We start from the raw sequence: 25,895 nt of genomic DNA, 5'->3' as shown, positions 1-25,895 counted from the left end.
ACACTTTTCTTATGTTTATTTCAGTAACTCTGTCTTGTCTGAATTTGAAAAATATTTGTTTTTTCATCCACGCTTTGTCTGAGTTTCATATGACTCACAGTGGACCGAGTCAATGGGAGAGGTCGGACAAAGTCTGGAAACTTTTAACGCTTATAACTCCGTTTATACAAAACTTCGAGGATCTGGTAGTGAGTCCATTGGTTTCCTCGTGAAATTTTCTTCTAATAGCACCCCTTGAACTTTAAAATGTGACGAAATAAACATCAAAATTCGCAGTTTTAGTTAAAAATTCCATCTCCGACCTTTTAATTTACTCAATCCACTGTGCGACTTTCCCTGTTGGCAAACATCATTACGCGGAGAATTACGAATATCGGATTTTTGGGTCGGTCTAAATATTTAGAGAACCTATCGAAAATGTCCTCCATTTTCAATCATATTATAACTGTCCACTCACACAATCAGCACTCGAAACGCGAGGAAAACAACTCCTGACCCACCCCGGCGATCTGTAATCGTGAGAGAATCGTATTCAAACGGATAAATGTTTCGATTTGGAAGTTCATTTCTTGATTCGGAATGCTTATTTTTGTTATAAAGTTAGCTCTTCCTTAAAATTCTCCCTAAAAATGCTATTTGTATCGCTCTCTACCAGGGGCGAAACTTCATATTCAGGTCAATAGCACGTGTACACTTCAATAACACGTGTTCCGGTTTGCGGAATGGGTAATGGAGATGTTGCATGTGTGCGGAATTTGCGATTTGATTGTTGATTCTTATGTAAAAGTTCGTGAGAAACACGATGGTGCCACTGGTTTTCTCCGAATTTAATTCCTAAGCTCAAAAAAAGCTCTCAAGTTGAGGCAAAATGGAGGGGTATCCCACGCTAACCTGAGAGTCCACGTCTATATCAAGACACACACTCCATGCAGAGATAGGGAGCAAATACATCAGCAAGGTTGCCGTGTTTTCAGTTTTGGAGTCCCCAAATAAAGTGGCAGCCCTGTCAATGTATTTGCTTCCTATCTTTGTATGCAGAGTTTGTCTTGATGTAGAGGTGGACTCTCAGGATAGCGTGGGATATCCCCTCCATTTTGGCCTCAACTTGAGAGCTTTTTTTTGAGCCTAGGAATTGAATTCAGAGAAAACCAGTGGCACCATCGTGTTTCTCGCAAATTTTTACATAAGAATCAACAGTCAAATCGCGAATTCCTCACACATGCAACGTCTCCATTGTGGTTTAACGTAAATGCATGAATAAAAACGCCTGGATACAACCGTGAGTGCTCAAGGGTTCTACGTGTTGCATACAGAAAAATTGAAGGCGCATTGGTTCGCCTCTCACACCACGCAATATACCAAGTCTTTGAAATATATGTAACACACTTTAGAAGGGGGGGGGGGTTCCACTCATTTCACCACCTCCCTTCGGCGTCGAAATTAAAACGTCGAGGGGTTTGTGGACTGGTGGGGGAGGTTTTTGGTCGACCACGGATACAATATTTGAACTGGCCCGGAGCACGGAAGAAGGGTGCCACCGCTGCAATTAAGTGACCAGCGTAAAGTTCATCAATGTAAATTTGCCCTTAGTTTCGGGCTGTTTGCTGTTCGCACTGATGGCGCCACTTTTCAAGTGGTTTGACTTGGCATAACAACCCGCCCGGTTCAACTCGCGCCAGGACGGCTACTGTTTTGCGTCGTGCCCAAGAAAGAACGTAATATGGAGTGACACTATATTACGGTTCTCTATTTCTCACTTGGTCTCGTTTTCATAGCCGCTTAATGTTTCTGAAAGCAAAACCGAGCGGTTCCACACTCTTTCTGACCAAGATCCGCAGCGTCTTTTTGCCGGAGATAAATCGACTGCACTTTTTCCTCATCCGGTGATTTTCTGCAACGCAGCACAAAATGGATGGAAGCGGTTGGAAAATAAAAATGGATAGGAAGATAATAAGGACACGAGAGGAGGGCGAGGTGGAGAGAGCTATTTCTGTGCAAAAATTTCCATTTTGGCGAGGATGTTTGCGGGGAAATCCCCCGCTAGTTGTCCGCGCGGAAAATGGGATCATGCTCGATTTGCGGGCAAGATTTCGGAGTCAAGGAAGATGGATAAGATTGTTGCTACGTTGTTTCACGCGTAATTTCACCGCTCCAGCGTAGGTTCTTCCTAGCTTGACGCTCACTCTACGGTTTGCGAATTGTATCGGTCATTTTAAACAGCGGTAATAACAGTGAGAATGTCATAGTTTCATAAAATTTGATTTTTCCATGCAAATAGGTTAATCCCCACTAGGCCCCAAGGCCCACTTGGCAAGGCACGAATTTAAGCATTCTGATACATGATTTTAACCAGAATTTCACTTAAAGCACGATCCTTGCATCAGAAATTACTGAAATAAATTCCTGGATAAGATATTAACCTTTTAATTTTACAGTGGTCACGGGAAATTTTGCTCGGTCACAAGAAACACAATATTCCACGTAAGTCAAATCGCGCACTACAACGGTTTTGGCACGCTTCTCAATCAAAAATGTTTCATTTCCCACCCTTTTTTGTTTACAGTGTAAACAATTTGCTATATCTGAGCCAAAGCGTCACGATTGAGATTGCCATATTTTCGCATTGCAGAGACTGCCACGGTAATGTTCAGTTTGCGTTCTGTCGTACGTAAACTATTGTGTTTTCATAAGAGATAGGTTTAAATTCACAGCCAAGAAACATTAAATATCTTAGTTAGAGGTCAATTTCAGTTATTGTTGTTGCTTGAATCGTGTTTTACGTTAAATTTTGGTTAAGAAACATGCATCAGAAGGCTTACTTTCGTTCCTTTCTTAGTGGTCCATTTCTTGATTATTATACCTCAGGGGCAATGAAAATACACATTGAAACTAGGGGCTACTGTTTTAGACCGATGTTAAAGACTGAATTTGCGTAATACGTTTCTCTTTGCAGATATGTGCTTTCATAAATGGACCAAGAAAAGTATAGTTCCGCAGCGTAAAATGTGGTTGGTTGGTTGATACATTTATTCAAAGGTGCGTTATCAAACCAAAGGCACTGCCACCTTTCGATGAATCCATTAGCACGAGGAAATGAACTTTGAAAATTTTTGAAGTTGGAAAATAGGAGAAAATTACACGAGTAAGATTACTCGATAGAGTAGTCCTTTGTGTTGATTTCCAAAAATAGATAAATGTCTGTCCTCCTATTTTGCATTAAAATCGTGGCCTATCACTGGATACCATTTTTTTTATCAATGAATCATGACTGTTGAAGAGAAAATGAACCTTGCTTATGTTAGTCCTTGAAAACAAACTTTTCAGCTGAGCGATTCCAGTTCAGCCCGGTGCGGGAAAATCGACTTTTGAGATTTTAATGGAGAATTCTCCACAGAGCCGTACACAGAATACATTGCGAGTGTATAAAGGATGAGAACGAGAAATTGGAATTAGTATGAGAATGAAAATAGGAATGAATATGATAATACGAAGGAAGAGAGAGTGAGGCTTCTATCAGAAGAAAAGTTCCTCTCTCACATATCCAACTCGAAAATACCTTTCTAATAAATCTGAGTTTTATATGAAATTCGTGAAAATAGCATGGAGCCAGTATATTGCCATGCTGAGGAAAAACGCCGTATGAACAATCGAGAGTCGCCAAATTTCCCGGAATTAAACATGTATTTTTGAGGAAAGTTATGAACATTTTTCCTTGAAATTTTCAGGTACTCTAGATGGAAATACGAAAAAAATTATCTGGAAATTTGGAAACGCTTGAAGGTTTATACGGCGTTTTTCCTTAGCACAACAGTATAAAAGCAATACCCGTTCGGTAACTTTCGAATGATTGACATCAAACCTGCATCTGAGCTCGACACACGATAAACGAATAACTGTACAATTCTTTATAATTGCTCTTTTGTTCCGAGCCACACTCCGCGATATTGCAAGCGCAGCTCCGCCGCAAATTATGCTCCCCAACACCTGTTACCAAATATTGACGTTTCCTTGCCAACATCCCTTACCAACGTTTCGAAGTTCACGGTATTGGCCCGTGAGTGGAAACTAATAAGAGCAATAAGTGTGGGGGCTTAGAAATCGTGTTTTAATGTGATCTTTTCTCATCACTGTCACTGTTTTTCAACTGACAATTAATTACAGATTAAGGACAAATACATCTTGTGTATGGACGTTTCTGTCATTAATAGTTGAAGGGATGATTGAAGATTCGTCTAGTTATATAAAGGCCCCACTTTGAAGGGAAACAAAGTGCAGTGATTGATGAAAACTGATCGGAGCCAACAGTTTTGGATGATTTAAAAAAAGTTCGCTTTTCTTTTGTTGTTAATCTATCATAGAGAAACTAAATTGTGAGGTAAGAAGTTATCCCACGCTATCCTGAGAGTCCACCTCTACATCGAGACAAACTCTCCATGCAAAGATAGGGAGCAAATACATTGACAGGGCTGCCACTTTATTTAGGGACTCTAAAACTGAAAAAATGGCAGCCCTGCTAATGTATTTGCTCCCTATGTTTGCATCGAGAGGTTGTCTTGATGTAGAGATGGACTCTCAGGAGAGCGTGGGATATCGTTTCCATTTTGACCTCAACTTGAGAGCTTTTTATGAGCCTGGGAGTTGATTTCAGAGAAAACCAGTGGCACCATCGTGTTTCTCACGAACTTTTACATAAGAATCAACAGTCAAATCGCAAATTTCTCACACATGCAACATCTCCATTGAGACAATTGACAAATGTTGCTTTCTTGGACTGAGATCTCTTCTCTCTCGGACGGTCAAATTTAGTTAATTTTTCTGTCATTCAAGCACCACTGTGCTAATTCAAGGCACGTAGGCGACACACGAATGAATGGTGAATGCATAGCATGTAGACTTCCTCTATACTCGGCAGTGCACGTATTATCATTAGATTCAATATTACTGTCAAGCAGCCGCCCACTCCTCACCCCTCGACGCTCGGGGCTTCAGGCTTCAGCACCATGTATCTGAAGCGCAACCGTGGAATGGGAAACAAACTGAGGACAAAAGACATTAATTAAAATACACCGGATTTGCACGCTCCATGCGGGGTTGACAAATTGAACGTAGAATTACGTCTCATTTCATTTAATATGTTTTATTAAGATAAATCCCTGGCTAAAAGACGGTTTGGCGACAAGCTGGGACTTACATGCGGAGCTGCAATGCCAAGCTGTAGCTAAATAGAGAAAAGTAAAAGGCGCTAATACATCTGCACGGAAAAAATTGAATGTTGCTTAAACATTTAAAATGTTAAAAAAATGTGCGCCAAGTATAAATGCTGATTCTATAATAGAAGAAATGCTAGGTCAACCACGTCCAGGGTTAAATGAACAAATTTAATATTGAGTTAGAAATGTTTTTAAAATAAAATCAGCATTTGATACTCGTCGCTTATTTTTTGAACAATATAAATACTGGATCAATATTCAATTTTTCCTACGTGTTTTCATTTTAGTTTTTTTATACCCTTCATTGATAAAATCTTGAAGGCTCTCAAAAAACTATTCATTGATCTATCTGCAGACGCGGGCTTTACAGCACAACTTGTGTGCTTTTTCTGCAAAAATTTAAGTTTGAAATGAAATTTTCTACATACAACTATTCGTGTCTTTAGGATGTCCATGTTGCATACCCGAAAAATTGAAGGCAAACTGGCTACGCATATATGCTCACTGTATATCCAAACGTATACGCAGTTCGAGTCTTCTACCAAGGGAGATGATTCGTAAAATAATGATAGAATTCTAAGAGAGAAGATAAAGATTACATATAAAAGGCAGAAAAGAAAGCAGGAATATGCATCAGATTTTGTACTTTGAAGGAAATTATGCAATAAACCTGCTCCATTCTCAAAACTCAACATGCTTGGTTATTGACGGAAAACTTTCTTTCGATGAAATATCGGGATATTTCTTAGTAAACAAAAAGTCTTAATAAAGTTTGATTTGAACAACACCATATTTAATTTTAGTTTTGAAGAATAACCAAGGTGATGTAATGAATTACATTACATTTACATTACAGAATTACATTTACATTACAATTACATTACACATTACAATTACATTATTTAGAATTACATTTACACTACATCACCTTGGTTATTCTTCAAAACTAAAACAAAAAGTCGTTCCACCCCTTAAGCACGTGTCGTGTCTATAAGAACAGAAAGCACCCTTACAACCCTTTCAAACATAAAGTACAGCGGAAATATAAAAAACCCAAAAAAACAAAAACGTGATATAACGGAAATTCTACGCATGAGACTTGAATATATAAACTGAGAAGATTGAAAAGAGAATCGGAAAAATAGGAAATTCAAATAAAACAAATAGCTGGTGCGTTTTGGGTCTTCGCGGAACCTTCTCTGTTTAGAAATGCTCAACTATTTCAACAAAGTTCGAAAAAAGGCCCGAACAAATTGGTTGTTTGATTATTCTGGTTTGGGTATCCTGATGGTTCGGCTTACTTATTCCTCTTATTTCAACATGAGATTGGTCAAGGAAGGACACAAGTCTTATTTGTAGATTCCTCACAGGGTAAAGTTCCTTTACACTGCGTTAAAAAAATAATGTTCTTTACCTATTTTGACGTTGAATTGAGTAAATTGATTCGAAAATCAAACGAAACTCCAATTTAGAGGCAGTTAATGTAATTTAACATCAATTACGGTCATTTTAGAACCAGTAAGAGTCATCTAGAGTTGATCAGAATCCAAGGAATTGAGATAACGTCAAAGACCCTAAAAAAGGAATTTCAGTTCACGCCTTCTCATCTAAAATATGGGAACAGCACATTATTGTTTTTAAGCATGGGTGTATAATTAATTAAAAAAGCTGCGGGGGCAACATATAATTAATCAGTAAATCTGGTAGCAAAAAGTTTGCTTTAAAATGATCCTGAGGCCACTGTCCCTCACCTAACTTATACATTTTTAAAGCAAGTTTTCCATTTTACTTTTTTTAAAATTTTGGAATCACTTAAACTAATGTTACGAGCCAAAGTCGCAAAGAAAATTCTGATTAAGATAAAATCCTCTTTCTCTATTCAAATGCCACCAGTTTCATCTCCAGAATCAATGGCTCTGCACTAATATTTTTCATTTTCGATGCAGTGCTGATTCCCTCGGTATGCTGAACGACATATTTGAGTCCTTGAGGAACTTTAGAGAAGGCAAGAATTAAACTGCAAAATTCATGTTTAAACAAAAATTCACATTAAACACGTTGAAAAAATCGAAGACTGCCAAAATGAACTCATAAAAAATAATTAGCGATTGTAATCCGCATTAGAATCGATCAATTACAACCCTAGATGCCAGTTCACACTATTATACTCTACATTCTGTTCTTCCTTACCAATATGAATCTTTTAGAAACATGAGTTTTGTACCAGCAGTGCTTGTCTAGAGAGGTCAGCCTCATGCTAGAAACCATTTGCGGATCTAGCAAATTGGCAACATTGCCTTTTCTCCATTTAAACCCATGGAAATGTATCAATTCTTAGAACTGCCAGGTGCTCCGACAAGGATCGATTATTTAGCATAGGTTTAAATGGAGGAAATCCGGTATTGTCAAATTTCTGGAACCGCCTCTGCTAGAAACTGCGGGGGAGGGCCGGGGGGAAATGCCTGGCTCTCGCCCCGCGCCGAGAGAATTTTAACCCAAGGCATGGATAGCCTCTCTAAAATCTTATTTTATAGTCGATTATTGTACATATCTAACAGTTGTATCCTAAATCTCTGTTGTCTGGATCCTTAGTTTCATTTGAATTTATTATAGTTATTAAATTTTATTATAATTATTTTTATGATTTTACTTTTGAATTTTATTCAATGGTTATAGTTAGAGTACCTTTATAGACAGAGTATGGCCATTCGTATCTTTTTACTACAGGAAAACTGTGCCGCTTTTTGATTGGTCAACGAGTTTTTAGGCTTCATGATGCTCTTACGGCCGTAAATAAACAAACAAAATGGCGCCTCACCGTGACATTGATAGGAAGCTACATTTGACAAACATTTCAATTATACGGCAGTAACAATTTCAATTAGCAAATCTACGAATATAACACATAAAATCACACGAACACACTGTTAAATCGCATTTTGCCTTTATCACAGGAGGATGTAAGATGTGCATAACCTCACACTTGCTCGCTGATAACAGACATCTTGTTTGTTTATTTACGGCCGTAAGAACATCGTGTCAGCCTATATTCACGCGACCAATGAAAATCCGGCACAGAAATGGCCATACTCTGTCAATAAAGGTACTCTAGTTATAGTTCTTTATTTTGAAGCTATTAATGAATAATGGAAAAAAGGGAAGAAAATCGATTAGTTTAAACCTACCCATCCTGACAAAACTTACAACTTACTTAACTCAAATTTAAAAAAAAAAAAAAAAAAAAAAAACTGTTTGGCAACAGCTCGCAGCGCTTTGACAGTGCCCGGTCTATGAGGGATTTATGAAATGAGCGTGAAAGTTACCCCTCCCTCAGCGGAGTTTACACAGTTCCAAGACACGAGATAATACGCTGCGAGTTTGCATTTACGTTGGATACTCATTAATTCATTCCCTCATTCGTTCCGCAATCCATTTATTCCTACTTTCTCTCTCGTTCCTCATCACAGGAGCCAAAGCATCGAGCTGCGACTCGATCAACTTTTGTTCACGCTTGAAGAATGGTCGTTCGTCCCGAATATTTTACAACTTGAAATGAAAATTAGACGTATTTCTGCCAAACGGAACTATACCGCCGTGATGGCGAAGAGAGCAGTCAAATCACGACTTTGAGTTTCCTTCAAAATCCGTCTAATCTCGTCTGATCAGCGCGCTACCAGCGAGGAACGTGCACTGGCGCCTACAAACCTAAGTGGATACTTCACGCATTGCGCAATGCTTGAAGTATCCACTTAGGTTTGAAGGCGCTGGCCGGCTGCCCGCAACGTGCCACGGCGTCTCAAGCAACTATTTCACAACAGAGGTGTTGCACAGTATCATGCGGAATTGAAGGCGCTCCAACATATTAAGGATGACCGGCATCCTTTTAGAGTACGGAGCTTCCCTCGCAAAATAAATCAAGATAATACTGCTCAAAGAGAGCGGTAATAAAAAAAACTCACTAAACCTTAGCATCCGCATCTAATAACGTTTAGCATAATGTTTGAATTTTATCAGAGAAAAAAGAGGCAAGATTTAGGCTGAAACATTCTTTTGTATGCCGTCAAGAAGACTTTATTTTGAACCAAGAATAAAATAGCTGAATGAAAGCGGGGTTTTGCTTGATGTAAGTGACTTTCCTTTTTATATGAGCATATTTTCTTCTTTAAACAAACATTATTTTCTTTATTGATAGATATGGAAATCTTCTCGTCGGTAAAAAGAGCATTTCTACGTTGAATCAAGTCACTTTTTCGTGTAATGAAGTTCAAAAATCATGAATACAGATTGAATACAGACACTAGGACTTCGGTAAATTAAGTAAAAGATATATGGAATTTCTTAATTTTTTTTATGGATTTGCTTTATCGTTTAGTATTTTTGAAAAAGAAAAAAAAAATATCCGAAAAACTCAAAATAATTGTGAAATGACATTTTCAGGGTAACAAAATGACTTGGAAATGAGGAGCTTGGAGGATGAGTGCAGTTTTTGCTATTTTTAGAAATACGTTGTTTTAAAGTTTCAAAATTACATAAAGCCTCATGGCAGGAGGGAAGTTTAAACTCACTTTTTGATTCTTTAAAGTTGGATTTTAGTTGTGAATTTTTAGGTTCTAGTGGAGTTCATGAAAGACTCAAGTTTTTCAAAAACTGCACTTATGCGCCTTGACCTCGAAGCCCCTCAATTGATTTCGTGGAAAAGAAGACTCGGTATTTTCATCGGAGCTTTCTTTGTTAAAAAGTGAATTCCCAATACAAATACAATCTTCATCAGTCATTCACCCCCAACACCTTTTTATTGTCACACTGGAAAAAAAAAACACATTGGATCTTGAGTGCAGACTTTTGAAAACATCGACAAGAAAAATGACTCTTGATTCAATCAGATTTAAGCTTAAATCAAGAACCAAGCCTCTTAATTTGAGCGGATTTCCTTTTGATTTAAGCTTAAATCTGATTGAATCAAGGGTCCTTTTTCTTTTCAATGTTTTCAAGAGTCTGGACTCTAGATCCAACGTGTTTTTTTTTCTTTTTTTTTTTTTTTTTCTTTTTTTCCAGTGCACATAATATTTTTCAACATTCAACTTGTTATCGATGGATGATGGATTGGCGATAAAATAAGAGTGGAAGGATTGTTTTTAATGAAATTTGTTTACTCACGTTCAGGAGAGCGCGTGACAGGAAGAACGTCACCTCCGCTTTGCACAGGGAGTCGAATTGCTGAAACAAATAACGTTACGTTTGAGCACCCATATTCATGTTTTTCACACCCTTTTAGAAGCAGCGAGTAAAGAATTACGACGTACAAGACGCCTTCAATTTTGAATACCGCAACACGTGTAACAGAAGTTAAGGACATACCTATCCGGTAGGATCAGAGACGAGAGACCTTCCACTTGCATTTCGGCTATAGTGGAAGCTTTTACTTTCGGGACATCAACATAAAACTGTTGACTTACCTACATGGTTGATGTTTAACAACGTGTTGGCAGTTTCGTTTTGCAAACAAGCCAAAACAAGCCGTAGTTTGGGAAACTACTTGTTCGGCTCATGACGTCACCCGAGGCTCATCATCCACCATGTAGGTAGGTCAACAGCCGAAAAAAGAGTGATGATTGTTGCTCCTTTATAAGTCCTTGAGGAAGTGTTGAATCCCCGAAAGTAAAAGCTGCCACTTGTCGCCAAGAGGCCAGTGGAGGGTCTCTTGTCTCTGGGTAGGATCTACAAGGATTTCAGTACGGCTAAGATTGTGCAGCTCTGTTAACCATTTCAAGAAAAGTAAATTAATTTCCGGTCAAATCAATTCCAAATGAAAAGGAGAGGAATTCAAAGATCATTTTGGGGAAAATGCATGGCACAGCTTTTCAGCTCAGGTTGCGATATTTTAACAGCATTGGAGGTCTTATTGACCTTCTTATAAAGGCGTTTCAAGACAATAAGGTGGGAAGAAACGCTCGAAAAAGAAAAATCGTATTCGATAGTGGTTCGATTTAAATTGTTTGGTTCAAAACAATAGGACATTACCAAAAAAAGTAGGCTTTAAATTTGAAAAGCTAGAAATGAGAAAATTCCTAACAAGTTTACTCTTCATGGTCATTTATAAGTATCAAAAATTTATCACAAAAAAACCCGTTCCCTCAGATTACTCCATTGACTTTTGAGGCCATATCTACATGTTCAACCAACCAATATCGATACAATTCCACCTGTTGTATCGAATGCGATCCATTGAAATCTTACGCTAACGAAAGTTTACAAGATTATTTCTTTATTTAGATGAGGTTTCATTCCGTCTCTCTCAGGGTAAACCTCGTCGTCAGTGCACAGTAGATCGAGTCAGTACGAAAGGTTGGACAAAATATGGAAACTTTAAAAGCTCATAACTCCATTTATATGACATATTGAGGTTCTAAAAGTGGTTCCATTGGTTTTCTCATGGAATTTTCATCAAGAAGCACCCCTTAAAATTTAAATGTGACGAAATAAGCATCAAAATTTGCAGTTGTAGTTATACTCCCTTTATACAAAGAGTTAAGACAAACCCTCTCATGGAGTCACAAACGGGAATAAAGACTACACAACTTGATAGTTTTTCGTAATCTTTGATCGGCCCATTCTCAAATTCCTTTCTTCGTTCCTTCTTTCATTCCGTTTGTTCCTTACCAAATCCGTAATCCCCCGGTCCATTCCAGATTGTAATTTTTGCAATTGGTGAAAATGTAATCTTTATTCCCGTTTGTGACACTGTGGAGGCCTAAAATACGGGAACCAATCAGGAATGGATTCACATTGTCTAAACTCTCAGTATAAAGGGACTCTAGTTGTAGTTAAGAGTTTCAAGCCCAATTACTCCGATTGACTCGATCCACTGTGCGGCGACTAAAAAATATATCAACGGCCGCGGGAAATATGAAAAAGCGTGTTCACAAGCCACGCGAATGGACGCTAATTAGCGTATTTCAGACTTTTTGACGTGCCCATCGTGTTTAACGCAAGATTTCCCCTCTTAAGAAAGTCTTTTCATTTGGCTGTGTCTCATATGCGTGCACTAGACTCATTCAAAGCTTGTGCGAACACGCTTTGTAACAGGAAAAGACCCGCCGCGGCGAAACGTAAATGAAAAGCCGAAAAGAGGCAAAAGCTCCACAAAAAAAACTACCGAGTTTTTCAGAATTTTCCAATCATACTCTTGATAGATTGGAACTAGCTTTGACTCCCAATCTTGCTTTGCTGCACTCGCCAGATATTGAAAATAATTCACCAGATTAATAATGTTCGGATTCATGCGGGGGTATTTCATTTGGGAACTGCGCTCTCTCTGAAGGGCTGTACTAGAAGAACGTCGTATGAACAGGGTGGCAACATTTCATGAAAAATTAAATCTTGAAATCTTACGTGAAATATTTCATGACATTTCAGAAATTCATGAAAGATATTGATGAATACCGGTCCCTTTTCAAGTTTTGCAGAATGTAAAAATTGTGACTTTCTTTCTAATTTTTTGTGTTTTGAGTACAGGGATTGCATACTCTAGCCCCTGAAAAATATGAAATATTTCACAGCCTCTTGAAATTTCATGAAATATTTCACAGCCTCGTGAATTTTCATGAAATATTTCACAGGAGTTTCCAACCTTTCATTTCTTTCTTAAGTTTCATGCCACCCTGCATATGATCCTCTAGACAATTCTCTGGTAATTTTTGTAATAAAGTACGGATTATTTAAGATATCTGTGGATATTTTGACTGCATTTTGCAGAAAGGAACCGAGCCGCATCAGCTTTTGCCAAATTTAATTGGGCAATTTCCTATCCTACATGAAAACGGTTGTTCATATTTGTGTGCAAATTTCAATGAAATTTCTGCATAGTGAGGGGCAAATTCCTCAACATTTTGAAAGGGATCCACACAAACGTTCTCTTGTGAAAAGATGAATGGCCCAGTTAAATTTGGCAATACCTGATGTTGCTCGGTTCCTTTCTGCTTAACGCGATCCATACATCTACCAGCTTTACAGTGAATTGTATTCAGAACTTGATCTAAAGTATCTGAACATTTCAGGAAAAAATATTCATAAATAAGCCCAAAAATGCAAGGAAGACTAGGCAACATGCGAATTCCAAACGGAGTTTTTCTTTAATCGGCAGAACGGACCATTTCCCCCCTTCCTCCTCTCTTTTTAAATTCCTGCAATCGTAGCAGGGACAGAAATCTATTCGGAGAATCTGGGAGCGAAGCTGGAATTTAATCTGGGTTAAAACCGATACTAAATAACAGAACGATCGATGGGACGGCTTTCATCAAAAAGAAATAAACTTTCGTAGTATTCAGAAATGATGTATCCGCTATAGATTTGCCTATTCAGGATGGGCACTTTAATAAATTGGTCCCTAGGTCCAGCCTCCTTTGAGCGCTGTCGATGGACTCGTTCGTTTTACATTGAATTATAAGGTGGTGCTCTGCCGTGATAGTGAAAAGAGCAGTGAGTGCAAAAATAGTTTTGAGAAAACGGGCTCAGAAGCTTCTGACCGGAAAATTTAATGGAAAGATGCCTCCGTTCTTTGTCAAACTGCCACTAATCGTCCGAAAGATTCCTAAAAATTATTCGGATATTTAAAAATCGACTAATTTTATTTTAATTACATAAAATAACGTTTTTTTTTTTTAATTTTCACGCTAGGTTATTTTTAGACAATACAGCAGTAATGCTATCTTCTGCATGCTTTCGTAGTTGCGTTTTGGACACACAACAAACGCATTTCCAGGCCTGAAATTGGCAGATGAGGGTGGCACTTTACTTGAAAGCACTGTCTTCATTGATTCTCTGGAGGAATTATGTCACTTACTGATGTCTTGCCTGAAACAACGTCATTTTTTTCGCACTCGCGACTTTCTCCTGGCTCATTTTGATACAATTAGAATGGATTCTGCTGTTTTAGCAATTTCAGTGATTTCCGATGAAAGAGATTAGATGAATTTTGAAGGAAACTCGATTTCGAAAATTTGAAACTCCTCTCTTTGCTATCACGGCAGAATAGTACAAGCATATTTCGAAAATGAAAACTAAAAAAAAAATGTTGCACGCATCACGGTTAGGATGCTTCGGAAATCCCGCTCCTGTTTTGCCACAGAGAATTGAGCTACTTTTCTTGTTTTTAAACTTTGATTTTAAAGATACCAGGTTTGCTCACCGTCGATTATAGTCGAAATACAGCTGGTGTCCAGGAATTTTCATTTTCGCTGAAAGTATTTTTCCGAAAATAAGCCAAAAATAATTACTACTTATTTGCAAAATCGTCATCTTCCGGCGAAAGTATCACAAGCGTTATGCGACGGCTCAAAATTTCCGCTGCCATTTTATTTTTTTAGAAAAAATGAAAGTTGAAATGGAAAAATGTTCAGGAAAGCTGTCCGAATATTTCACTGGATTTTCTTTGTGCTGCCGAAATTTTCAAACAGATTCAACCAAAAATCTCTCTTCAAAAACATAAAATGGCGGCGGGAATTTTCAAACGTCGCATGGCGCTCGTGATACTTTGGTCGGAGGGTGACGAAATGTAGACTGATTAATACTCACCCTATTTACATGATCCCTAAGTACGTTTGAGTAGACCATGGCTAGCGCTTCCATGGCCATGAAAGCGATGCAGCCAATTATCCATGGCACGACTAAACCCGAATTTTCCTAAAAACAAATTGAAAAATCGAAAATTAATTTACTTTACGGTTGTTCACAACAAAATGAAAAATGGCTAGGATCTAACGTAGGCAAAGAGACCGAAATATTTGGTAGACAAATAACACGCTTGGTAGTGGATTGGAAGAAATCCATACCCACCATTCTGCCGTGCTAAGAAAAAACGGAGTATAAATCCCTAGGCGTCGCCAGATTTCCTTCAATAAACACGAATTCCCTGGTGAATTTGAGAATATTTCCCTTACAATTCTTCGGATAATTTTATTCTTAATCTCACCTAAAATACCAGAAAATTTCAAGGAAACATTTTCATAACGTTTCTAATAAATAAACATTTTATCGAAGTACATTTGGCAACTCTCGAATGTTTATACGGCGTTTTTTCTTAGTACGGCAGCATTGCGAGCTGATTCTTGAAATTAATAGACAAAGAAAACATGGAAAATGGAGCAATCCTTGGAAGCGAGTAGATGCAATGGACTTAAAAGGTATGTAATGGATTAACTGACGGCAACCTGCGAGGGACCCTTAGGGTGCGGCTTATTCAATAAATTAAAATGATGAATATCAAAATTGACAAGGGACCCCGCCAAGACGTTCCAAATAATGTGAAAACAAACGTTGTAGAGCGATTTTGCATTTGCTCAACGCATCCAGAGGTCCCGACGGACCCTCAAAATTGCAAAATTTAGCTGATTTTTGCATTTTTTCATCAATTTTCGCAAATTTTCTCAACTCTCAAAGAGAGTTCTGATTGATAAATTTATTCGTAAATAGGCAAAACATACAAACAAAAAATGCACTCTATTCTCCACCTAAAGCCCTGCATTCCTCCAACCCCCTCCCTTAACGTTCCAATACACATACACTTTTTAGAAACAACGCTATTTTGATAGTGACCAGAAATCGAAAGTAACATTGGTCAACACGGGTTGAAATGAAGTTGTTCCAAGGTAGTTTTTAGTTAGAAGAACGCCGTATGGACTTTCGAGAATTGCCAAATGTCTCTTGATAAAACATGAATTTGTGACAACATCCATGCATATTTTTTCTTGAAATTTTCGAATATTTTAGATTGAATTGCGCACAAAATTTTCTGAAAACTTTGGAAATTAATATTCAAAATTTTCCCAGTAAATTCGGTTTTTATCGGAGCAAACCCGGCAACGTCTGAAGGCTCATACGACGTTCTTTCTTGGCACGGCAGCACTCGGCTGCCGATCATCGCAATCATTCTAGGTTCCTTCATCCCGTTGAATATGCAATTTGATTTGAGGGGAAAAAACATTTGATCCAAGTCCAAGTGAAGGTCCTCGGCCACCGACCTAAGTCCAAAGGAGGGGCAATTGTCCGTCTTTCAATTTATGTGGGACTCTAGATTTTATTACCATATCGACGGTGAAACAACAGTGTTTTGTGTACATGTATGTTCTGTTTCCGTTGTGTATGTTTACAGGTGTGTGTATGTGTATATGTTTGCATGTTTGTGTGCATGTTTACATGTTTTATGTTGCTTATATGTGTTGTGTGTAGCGCGCTGCTTTCTTTTCTTTTCTTCGCTCTCTTTTGTTTCAATTTTTTAGCGTGTCGCATGTTGCTTTGAATAGGTTTATTATTTTATTATGTTTTTTGCTATGTGTTTTGTGTTTTATGTTGTTTGTGTTGTTTATGTTGTTTTGTGTGGCGCGCTGCTCGTTTCGTTATATGTCTTCTCCTTCTTTTCGTGTCATCTTTCTCTGTGGTCTCAATTCATTTGCGTGTCGCATGCTGTTTTGAATGTTAATTCTAATTTTTTTGTACCGTATAATTTTCTTTAGGTGATGCATGTAATTAATTACTTTTCTTTTCGCAGGTTTATTTTATTTTGTAGTCTTTCTTTCTTTCTTGTCTTTTTGCCTCCTAACGCATTTTGGTGGCGGTTTTTTGTTTGTTTTTGCTTGCAAAAAAACAAGGAGGAAAGAACGACGTAAGTTGCAGTCGCGTTCTCATTAAAGTCCCCATGCCCTCCCTTGCTTGAAGTTATCTAACTTCAGTAATTGTTTTGTTTTTTTCATTTTTTTTTTTTTTTTTTTTTTTTTTTTGTAACTAATTTTCAGTCCCCTCCCCTCCCAAACAGAGAGTGGGTCTAGGAATTTTAAATATTCTAACGCCCAGTAAATTTAGAACAGGGGGTGGACGATACCGTAGCTTTAGTTCGCGGTCGCAGTGGTGCGGTACCTCGGTCAGCCGGCTTGCTGCCATCGCTTTCCTGATGACGGCTCAATCCATGACCAGGACCCGGTATGGTGCGATGCTTGAGGGCGGTAAAAGAAACCCTCGGCCCTTCTGGCGGAAAAAAAAAAAAAAAAAAAAAGATGGTCCATTTGTGTGGGCGGGAGGATACGTAAAACTCCTTCATTCCTCTCTGTTTCTTTTCTTTTAATTCGCGGTAAAAAGTGGATCGGTAGGCCTAATGGGGATGTTCAACCACTATAAAGAAAGGAACAACGCGCCACTGAACTTACCTCCTGAGAAATCATGTTTTTGCGATGGTCTTTCCCTATACAAAATGATGAGTCAGCCGTCACCAAAACTAAAAATAATTGAAGTCAACTGTGTCTTGGTGACGGTTAGCTGATTATTTTGAAGAGGGTTTCTCTAAGGTGGTGTGGAAAGAGTTCATCCAAAGATTAAACATCCAGATGAATTCAAATACGTCGTGAAATAGCTTCCTGAGATATTTCGTAACACGTATTTTCAGTGAAGTAAAATAATAAAATGGAGAACCACTTTTTTTAGTTTCACACGCAGAATTCTCACTTGTCCTCAGCGTTTCCTCAGCGGAAGAAAGTAGGAAGTACTTTGAACGTCCTTGTATTAAGGAATAATATCCAATCTGACATGAGCCCTGAGATCCATAAGAATGCATGCATGACAGGGATAATTTTACAATGAATGTAGTACGTTCTGATTCAAATTCATCCAATTTTGTATTAAGCTCAAGTGACGTAGTCAAACTGGCATGCGATATATCGCATAGTTTAGGTCAAAAATCTCGGTCGATTTTTCATTTTTAGCAAAAAAAAGGACGATAGCCCCTGCGCATGAGCTTACAGAATCATTATAAACCCAAAAATTGGCAAAATTCAGAGAAATGAAAGCAGAATAGTGTTCGGAAAAATCCTCGCATTCGAATCGGCTATCGATTTCCTTATCGAATGGGAGGTTTCTTTCCGAACACTTTCCTGCTTTCATTTCTCTGAATTTTGCCCTTTTTTCAGGTTTAAAATGATTCTTTAGGCTTAGGCGCAGGGGCGAACGGCCTTTCTTTTGCTAAAAATCCAAACTCTTCCGAGATTTTTGACCTAATCGATACGATATATCGCATGCCAGTTCGACCACGTCACTTGAGCTTGACGAATCACCTGAAGGAAGAGCAGTTTATTTGAAGAATGAAATTTCTCGTCTAAAGAAGACCCACAGGCGTTTTCACGACAGCACATCGCTCCATCTCTAACTGATTCAATTCCATTGGATGTGTTCACACCTGCAACGACTTGCTAACCTAAATGCATACGTGGGGTTTTCATAATGGAAAATCGTGACCTTCTGACCCACTGACCTGTCGCCATTATAATCATAAGTTGGAAAGTCATTGACCCTTGAGTACTAAGATATTGTCCTGATGCAATGACACACTGAACACTAGGGTGGCCCACTGTTACATGGGCGGAAAGGAGCACTTGTCCGGAAAACCTCGATGTAAGGAACAGAATGGAAACTTTATTAGGCATGCAATACACAGATACCCACGTAATTTTAGCTGCTGAATCCAAAAATAACCTTCGCTTTGCTCCGTCATACATGGATTTTCCGGAAAAGCTCAATTTTTAAAGAAAATCCAGATTTTTCCGGGGAAAGTTGACCTGACCCAGCCAAACGGAGGTCATTTTAGGACTCAGCGCTAAAAACTACCTGGGAACTAATATATTTCAACCCGTGTTGACCAATGTTACTTTCGATTTCTGGTCACTATCAAAATAGCGTTGTTTCTAAAGAGTGTATTTATATTGGAACGCTAAAGGAGGGGGTCGGGGGGATGGAGGGCTTTAGATGGAGGATGGGGTGCATTTATTGTATGTATGTTTTGCCTATTTACGAATAAATTTATCAATCAGATCTCTCTTCGAGACCTGAGAAAATTTGCCAAAATTGATGAAATGATGCAAAAATTAGCCAAATTTTGCAATTTTGAGGGTCCGTCGGGACCTCTGAATGTTGAGCAAATGCAAAGTCGTTCTACAACGTTTGTTTTCACATTATTTGGAACGTCTTGGCGGGGTCCCTTGTCAATTTTGAAATTCATAATTGTAATTTATCGTATATAAGCCGCACCCTAGAGACCCTAAAGTCAGTTCATAATTTTCGTAAGTAGGCAAAACATACAAACAAAAAATGCACCCCATCCTCCATCTAAAGCCCTCCATCCCCCCGACCCCCTCCCTTAACGTTCCAATATAAATACACTCTTTAAAAACAACGCTATTTTGATAGTGACCAGAAATCGAAAGTATGTTTGTTGGAGCGCCTTCAATTCCATATGATACTGTGCAACACCTCTGTTGTAAAATAGTTGCTTGAGACGCCGTGGCACGCTGCGGGACAGCAGGCGGCCGGTCACTGAGGCTGGCGAGCGACGCGCATTGGCGCCTACAAACCTAAGGGGATACTTCAAGCATTGCGCAATGCGTGACGTATCCTCTTAGGTTTGAAGGCGCCAGTCCACGTTTCTGGCCGGTAGCACGCTGATCAGACGAGATTAGACGGATTTTGAGGGAAACTCAAAGTCGACAATTTGAATGCCCTTCGCCATCACGGCGGTATAGTTCCGTTTGGCAGAAAAACGTCTAATTTTCATTTCAACTTGTAAAATATTCGGGACGAACGACCATTCTCCAATTGTAAACAAAAGTTGATCGAGTCGCAACTCCATGCCTTGGCTCCTGTGATGAGGAACGAGAGAGAAAGTAGGAATAAATGGATTGCGGAACGAATGAGGGAATGAATTAATGAGTATCTAACGTAAATGCAAACGCGCAGCGTATTATCTCGTGTCTTGGAACTGTGTAAACTCCGCTGAGGGAGGAGTAACTTTCGCGCTCATTTCATAAATCCCAATTTATGCCAACAAAGAATGGTACTTTTTCCGAGTCGATTTAGTCCATAAGCAACTGTCATCTCATCTCATCTCAAGTATCGAAGTCAGAAAGGCCACGGCGAACGCAATGCGAATGGCATAACGTTGTTCTTGTTTCAACTCAGCGGGGGAACTCATTGCATTTCGCGAGAAAACACTCGGTCACGCCTGACGGTTTCGGCTGCACTATGAGCTTTCCCGCGGATTATTGCGATGAAAGCACATATTGACAGGATAAAACCTGCATCTTGAACAGTGACCACTTCATCCCTCCACCTGATCCACAGCGTCGCGATCTGCAGCGCCACTCACAGACAGTTCGCGAAATGAAAAATATTACTCGAAAATAGTTTCAGAGCCCTGAGATCCATAAGAATGCATGCATGACAGGGATAATTTTACAATGAATGTAGTACGTTCTGATTCAATCCATCCAATTTTGTATTAAGGTGATTCGTCAAGCTCAAGTGACGTTGTCGAACTGGCATGCGATATATCGTATCGATTAGGTCAAAAATCTCGGAAGATTTTGGATTTTTAGCAAAAGAAAGGCCGTTCGCCCCTGCGCCTGAGCCTAAAGAATCATTTTAAACCTGGAAGAAGGGCAAAATACAGAGAAATGAATGCAGGAAAGTGTGAGGAAAAAAACCTCCCATTCGATAAGGAACTCGATAGCCGATTCGAATGCGAGGATTTTTCCGAACACTATTCTGCTTTCATTTCTCTGAATTTTGCCAATTGTTGGGTTTATAATGATTCTGTAAGCTCATGCGCAGGGGCTATCGTCCTTTTTTTTGCTAAAAATTAAAAATCGACCGAGATTTTTTACCTAAACTATGCGATACATCGCATGCCAGTTTGACCACGTCACTTGAGCTTGACGAATCACCTGAAGGAAGAGAAATCAATTTGAAGAATGAAATTTCTCGTCTAAAGAAGACCCACAGGCGTTTTCACGACAGCACATCGCTCCATCTCTAACTAATTCAATTCCATTGGATGTGTTCACACCTGCAACGACTTGCTAACCTAAATGCATACGTGGGGTTTTCATAATGGAAAATCGTGACCTTCTGACCCACTGACCTGTCGCCATTATAATCATAAGTTGGAAAGTCACTGACCCTTGAGTACTAAGATATTGTCCTGATGCAATGACACACTGAACACTAGAATGGCCCACTGTTACATGGGCGGAAAGGAGCACTTGTCCGGAAAATCTCGATGTAAGGAACAGAATGGAAACTTTATTAGGTATGCAATACACAGATACCCATGTAATTTTAGCTGCTGAATCCAAAAATAACCTTTGCTTTGCTCCGTCATACACGGATTTTCCGGGAAAATTGATTTTTCTCCGGAAAAGCTCAATTTTTAAAGAAAATCCAGATTTTTCCGGGGAAAGTTGAGCTGACCCAGCCTAATGGAGGTCATTTTAGGACTCAGTGCTAAAAACTACCCGGGAACTATTATATTTCAACCCGTGTTGACCAATGTTACTTTCGATTTCTGGTCACTATCAAAATAGCGTTGTTTCTAAAGAGTGTATTTATATTGGAACGTTAAGGGAGGGGGTCGGGGGGATGGAGGGCTTTAGATGGAGGATGGGGTGCATTTTTTGTTTGTATGTTTTGCCTACTTACGAATAAATTTATCAATCAGATCTCTCTTAGAGACCTGAGAAAATTTGCCAAAATTGATGAAATAATCCAAAAATTAGCCAAATTTTGCAATTTTGAGGGTCTCTGAATGTTGAGCAAATGCAAAATTGTTCTACAACGTTTGTTTTCACATTATTTGGAACGTCTTGGCGGGGTCCCTTGTCAATTTTGAAATTCATCATTGTAATTAATCGTATATAAGCCGCACCCTAGAGACCCTAAAGTCAGTTCATAATTGTCTCTCTTAGTTTAAAAAACCCCCGATTTCAACGAATAAAATCGCTCTATTTTCCCTTTGTCTTCTTCGCCTATAGGTGTGTCTATCAAATGTAATAATCAGTAGGTTGATTCCTTCCTCCGAGCGGATCCTCTTGAAAAATCCGAAGAGGCGACTCAACTCGACTACATTTTGCAAAGATAAATTAGTATTTTTAGCTCACTCAATAAAGTGCTTATATGAGTAGAAAATTACACTCCACTTTGCAATTAAAAACTACAATATTCACATCCGTAAAAACACTTATGCGCATACTGCCGTGCAAAGCAAGAACCCCGTACATCCATCAAAATTTTCCCGCGTTTTTTGGAACTTAGCACTTTATAAAATAAAAGCCAGCTGTTTTACCCATGTACCTCAAATTTTCATGTAATGTTCTTGATAGTATTTGCGAAAGAATTATGTAAAAACATTGTCCCAAGGTACACAAGTTTTCATGCTATGTTGGATTGTTTCCCAAAAATTTAACATGGCGTTTAAGGCGTTTTTTGCGTTGCACGGCGGCATAGGGAAACCGAATATACTTTCTTTCTGAACTGAGCCAGAAATTGTAGCTTCCAATAGCAAAATGTAGTCCCATCAATGGCTCGTATGTGCTTTTCTAAAACGAGCGAAAAATAGTAATTCCTAATTGCAAAATGTAGTCCCTTCATCGACGAAATCTGCAAATGAGTGATGCCAGCAGCGGCCCCTCGCTGACACTTCGCATTTATCCAGGCCAGCTGCAGAAATGCAGACTGCAGGGTGCACTAAGCAAAAAGTCTCTCTTCCACTCGGAACCATATTTTCATTCCATCGCCGTCGTCTACTGTCACTAGCAGACCGCATTAACTTGACCGCAGTCGAGTCGCAGTAATGAATGAAGATCAATCAAAATTGAGGTTGAATTTCCCTATAATCTTCCATCTCCGATCTTGTGACTGCAACCGAGAACAATACTCAAACTCGCTTCTTAAGGAGTTCTCTTTATCAAGGAGATCTGAACTTCATTTTGCAATAAGGAACCACAATTTGTGACTCATCCGTAAAAGCACCTATCTGTATTGGGAAACTGATGGCACATACGTCGTTTCTTAAATGAGCCAGAAATATCAGTTCCATATTGCAAAATGAAGTCCATATATACAGTTAGCACTAACATTCGGAGCTAGGAAAAAATATACTTTGAAGACTGGTTCATATTTAATTGATAGACAAATGAAATATTTTGTGGTCACTAAACTCTGTAAATAATGCATAAACCGAAAAAAAGTGAAGTTGATTAAACATTCCGAATGTAAAATAAGTGTGCGTGAACTTATAAAATACTGAACTACCCGCCACATCAGTTACTTCAGTAATGTTAAATCAACTTCATTTTTTTTCGGTGCAGCATTGCTACCGCCTTATAGTCAACTGTCAACCTGAGGATAGGCCTCTTGAAAAGAAAACTTACTACAGAGGTTGTTACGTACCTTGTAAATTCCAAAAAGTAGTGTTATACTGAGCACAATCATGAAAAGTTGTGTGCCGACTATGGCTATGTACGCAATTTGAACTCCTGCAAAACCAAAACATATAGATGAAAAAGCAAATCTACATGTAAGTAGTCTCGAAGTTGGTTTGTAAAGTTTTAGATGAGCTTTAAAGTGTTCTATTATGTTTGTTCACGCTCATTTGGTGACATTCGCGGGAGGGTCTCTCAATGAGTGTATTCGATTAGAATATTCACCGATGCGGTAGTATCATTTGGATGTATCTATTCTACGAGAAACTATGTGCAAAGAGTTTCCGTTAGACATAGCTCCTTTTTGCATAAATACGTCCAGTTTTGAAGCGAACTGCTTAAAAAGACGCATAGTGTATGACAGACTTTCCCGATGTGCTCATCGTGATTTTTGAGCCACTTTTTATAAAGATCTACACCGATAAAAAAGGGTGTTAATTTAACATTCTGGACGTAAAAAGGTGTGCGACAATTCACAAAACGCTGAATTCACCGCCACAGCAGCTAGTTTTACATCTTGACATTGCTAAAGCAACTATAGCGGTTAATTCAGCATTTTGTGAGTTGTCGCACACTTTTTTTACATCCACACTGGTAAAAAAAACCTCTTGGACCAATGCCGCGGTGCATTGACTTGAGAGTGCAGTTTCTTGTCACCGGATTTAAGAGTCATGAATTCTTATTTCAAGCGGATTTTGCATTGAAACAAGAGTCCAGACTCTTAAATCCGGCGACAAGAAACTGCACTCTTGAACCAAGAGGTTTTTTTTTACCAGTGCAGAATGTTAAATCAGCATCCCTTTTTTTTTCGGTGTATATTTTATTTTTTTGCTCGAGCTGAAGTTTGCAACAGGTTCATTACCTTACGAGGTGAAGGGATATCAAAAATCGAAACTGGCGTGAACGTAATTAATGGATATTATCGCGTCGATATAAGTTTAATTTCAAGGATTCTCCATTTTCGCTGAAGCGGGCTACAACAACGTCGCGTTGGTGTTTCAGAAATTACAATATGAACCCGCAGCTCAGTTTCCTAAGCCCAACAGTAGCGGTATCGTCTACGGGACAACAGGACAGGGAGACAAAGAGTAGGGATGATGACGTTGTTGTAAGTGGCAAGTTTGAGAAGCTGTTGAAGAACTCCTGAATGCAACGCGACGCCTTTTGATTAATTAGAATACCTGCCGTGCACGTTGGCAAATGGGTCTGAAATTTGTTGTGTGAGCAAATTTTGATGACTCCTGTAAACACCGAACCGTAATTGGATTGCATTTTGCAGAAAAGAACCAAGAGTATGCCAATGTTGCAAGGATTTTGCAACTGCACGGAAAAAAATGATATCGCTGATTTAACGATTTTGAAGTTAAAAAAAGTGTCCGACATGTTTCAATGTAGGTTTTACTGTAAAAACATGCTAATTCAACAACTTCAGAGGTTCAATTACCTTTCTACTATCGTAAAACGTACATTTGAAACTGCGAACAAATTGCTGCTAAAAACGATCGTGTAGGTTATATGTGGTATCTTGTTGTTAAAGAAAGAAATCCAACATAGAAGCCACATATGAATATTTCAAATTAACAGAGCAATTATTTCACTCATTTTGTGAACAAAACTGTCAGAAAAATTGGAAAAAATATTCGTAAGTTTACCAGGAAATTCGTGCCTTATCAAAGGAAATTTGGCAACGCCTGTAGGTTCATATGACGTTGTTCCTAGCACGGCAGTATTGTTTATCATTGCCCGCGAGGAGGTTCGCAATAAGTGTTAACGAGATCTGGTGGTGTTCGACTTTCGCTCGGCGAGAGAGGATCAGACGGAAACCATCGGCGGGGTGAAATACAATTGTCGAGGAGACGATTGAAATATATCCTCGGGATGGAATTGAGATCGGACGGTCGGAGGCGCCGCGGCGGAAAGGAGCACCCTCGGGGAGAATTACGCTGTCGCGCTAAGGAAGAACGGCGCGAGGGACATTACAACGTTGCAAAAGTTCTCTTAATGCAACATTTATTTTTTCGAAAAATCAAAAATAATCTAAATGGCTCATAGACTTGTAACACGATCTAGACCGGGCATTACGGTACATCCGTAAGACGATACTGCCGTGCTAAGGAAAAACGCCGTATGAACATTCAGATGTTGTCAAATTTCCTTTGATAAAACACAAATTTCCTGGTAAACTTACGAATAATTTTCCCCCGATTTTTCAGATTATTTTGTTTGCAACTTCACCTAAAGCTCCGGAAAATTTCAAAGAAAAATATTCATAACTTTGTATAACCTAACCTAACTTTCCTTAAAAATAAGCATTTTATTGAAGGAAATTCGGCAACTCCCGAATGTTCATACGACGTTCTTCCTTGGCACGGCAGGATAGGCAACCCGGATT

General features: G+C 38.9%; 1 protein-coding gene across 2 annotated transcripts in view; it reads right to left on the bottom strand.

The window, feature by feature from the left end:
* LOC109036857 (uncharacterized) overlaps nucleotides 1-25,895 on the bottom strand; it is a 343,232-nt gene that overhangs the window by 11,743 nt on the left and 305,594 nt on the right. For both annotated transcript variants that reach the window (XM_072304525.1, XM_072304526.1), the window contains exons 8-10: nucleotides 23,472-23,557; nucleotides 14,784-14,891; nucleotides 10,368-10,427 (exon numbers count right to left, since the gene is read on the bottom strand). In XM_072304525.1, coding sequence (XP_072160626.1) covers nucleotides 10,368-10,427; nucleotides 14,784-14,891; nucleotides 23,472-23,557 — 254 coding nt within the window. The remainder of the gene's footprint in view (nucleotides 1-10,367; nucleotides 10,428-14,783; nucleotides 14,892-23,471; nucleotides 23,558-25,895) is intronic.

The sequence above is a fragment of the Bemisia tabaci genome, chromosome 9, assembly GCF_918797505.1.
Source record: "Bemisia tabaci chromosome 9, PGI_BMITA_v3".
Classification (NCBI taxonomy): domain Eukaryota; kingdom Metazoa; phylum Arthropoda; class Insecta; order Hemiptera; family Aleyrodidae; genus Bemisia; species Bemisia tabaci.
Note: the sequence above shows the minus strand (reverse complement) of the source record. Positions and strands in the feature narration are given on the sequence as shown.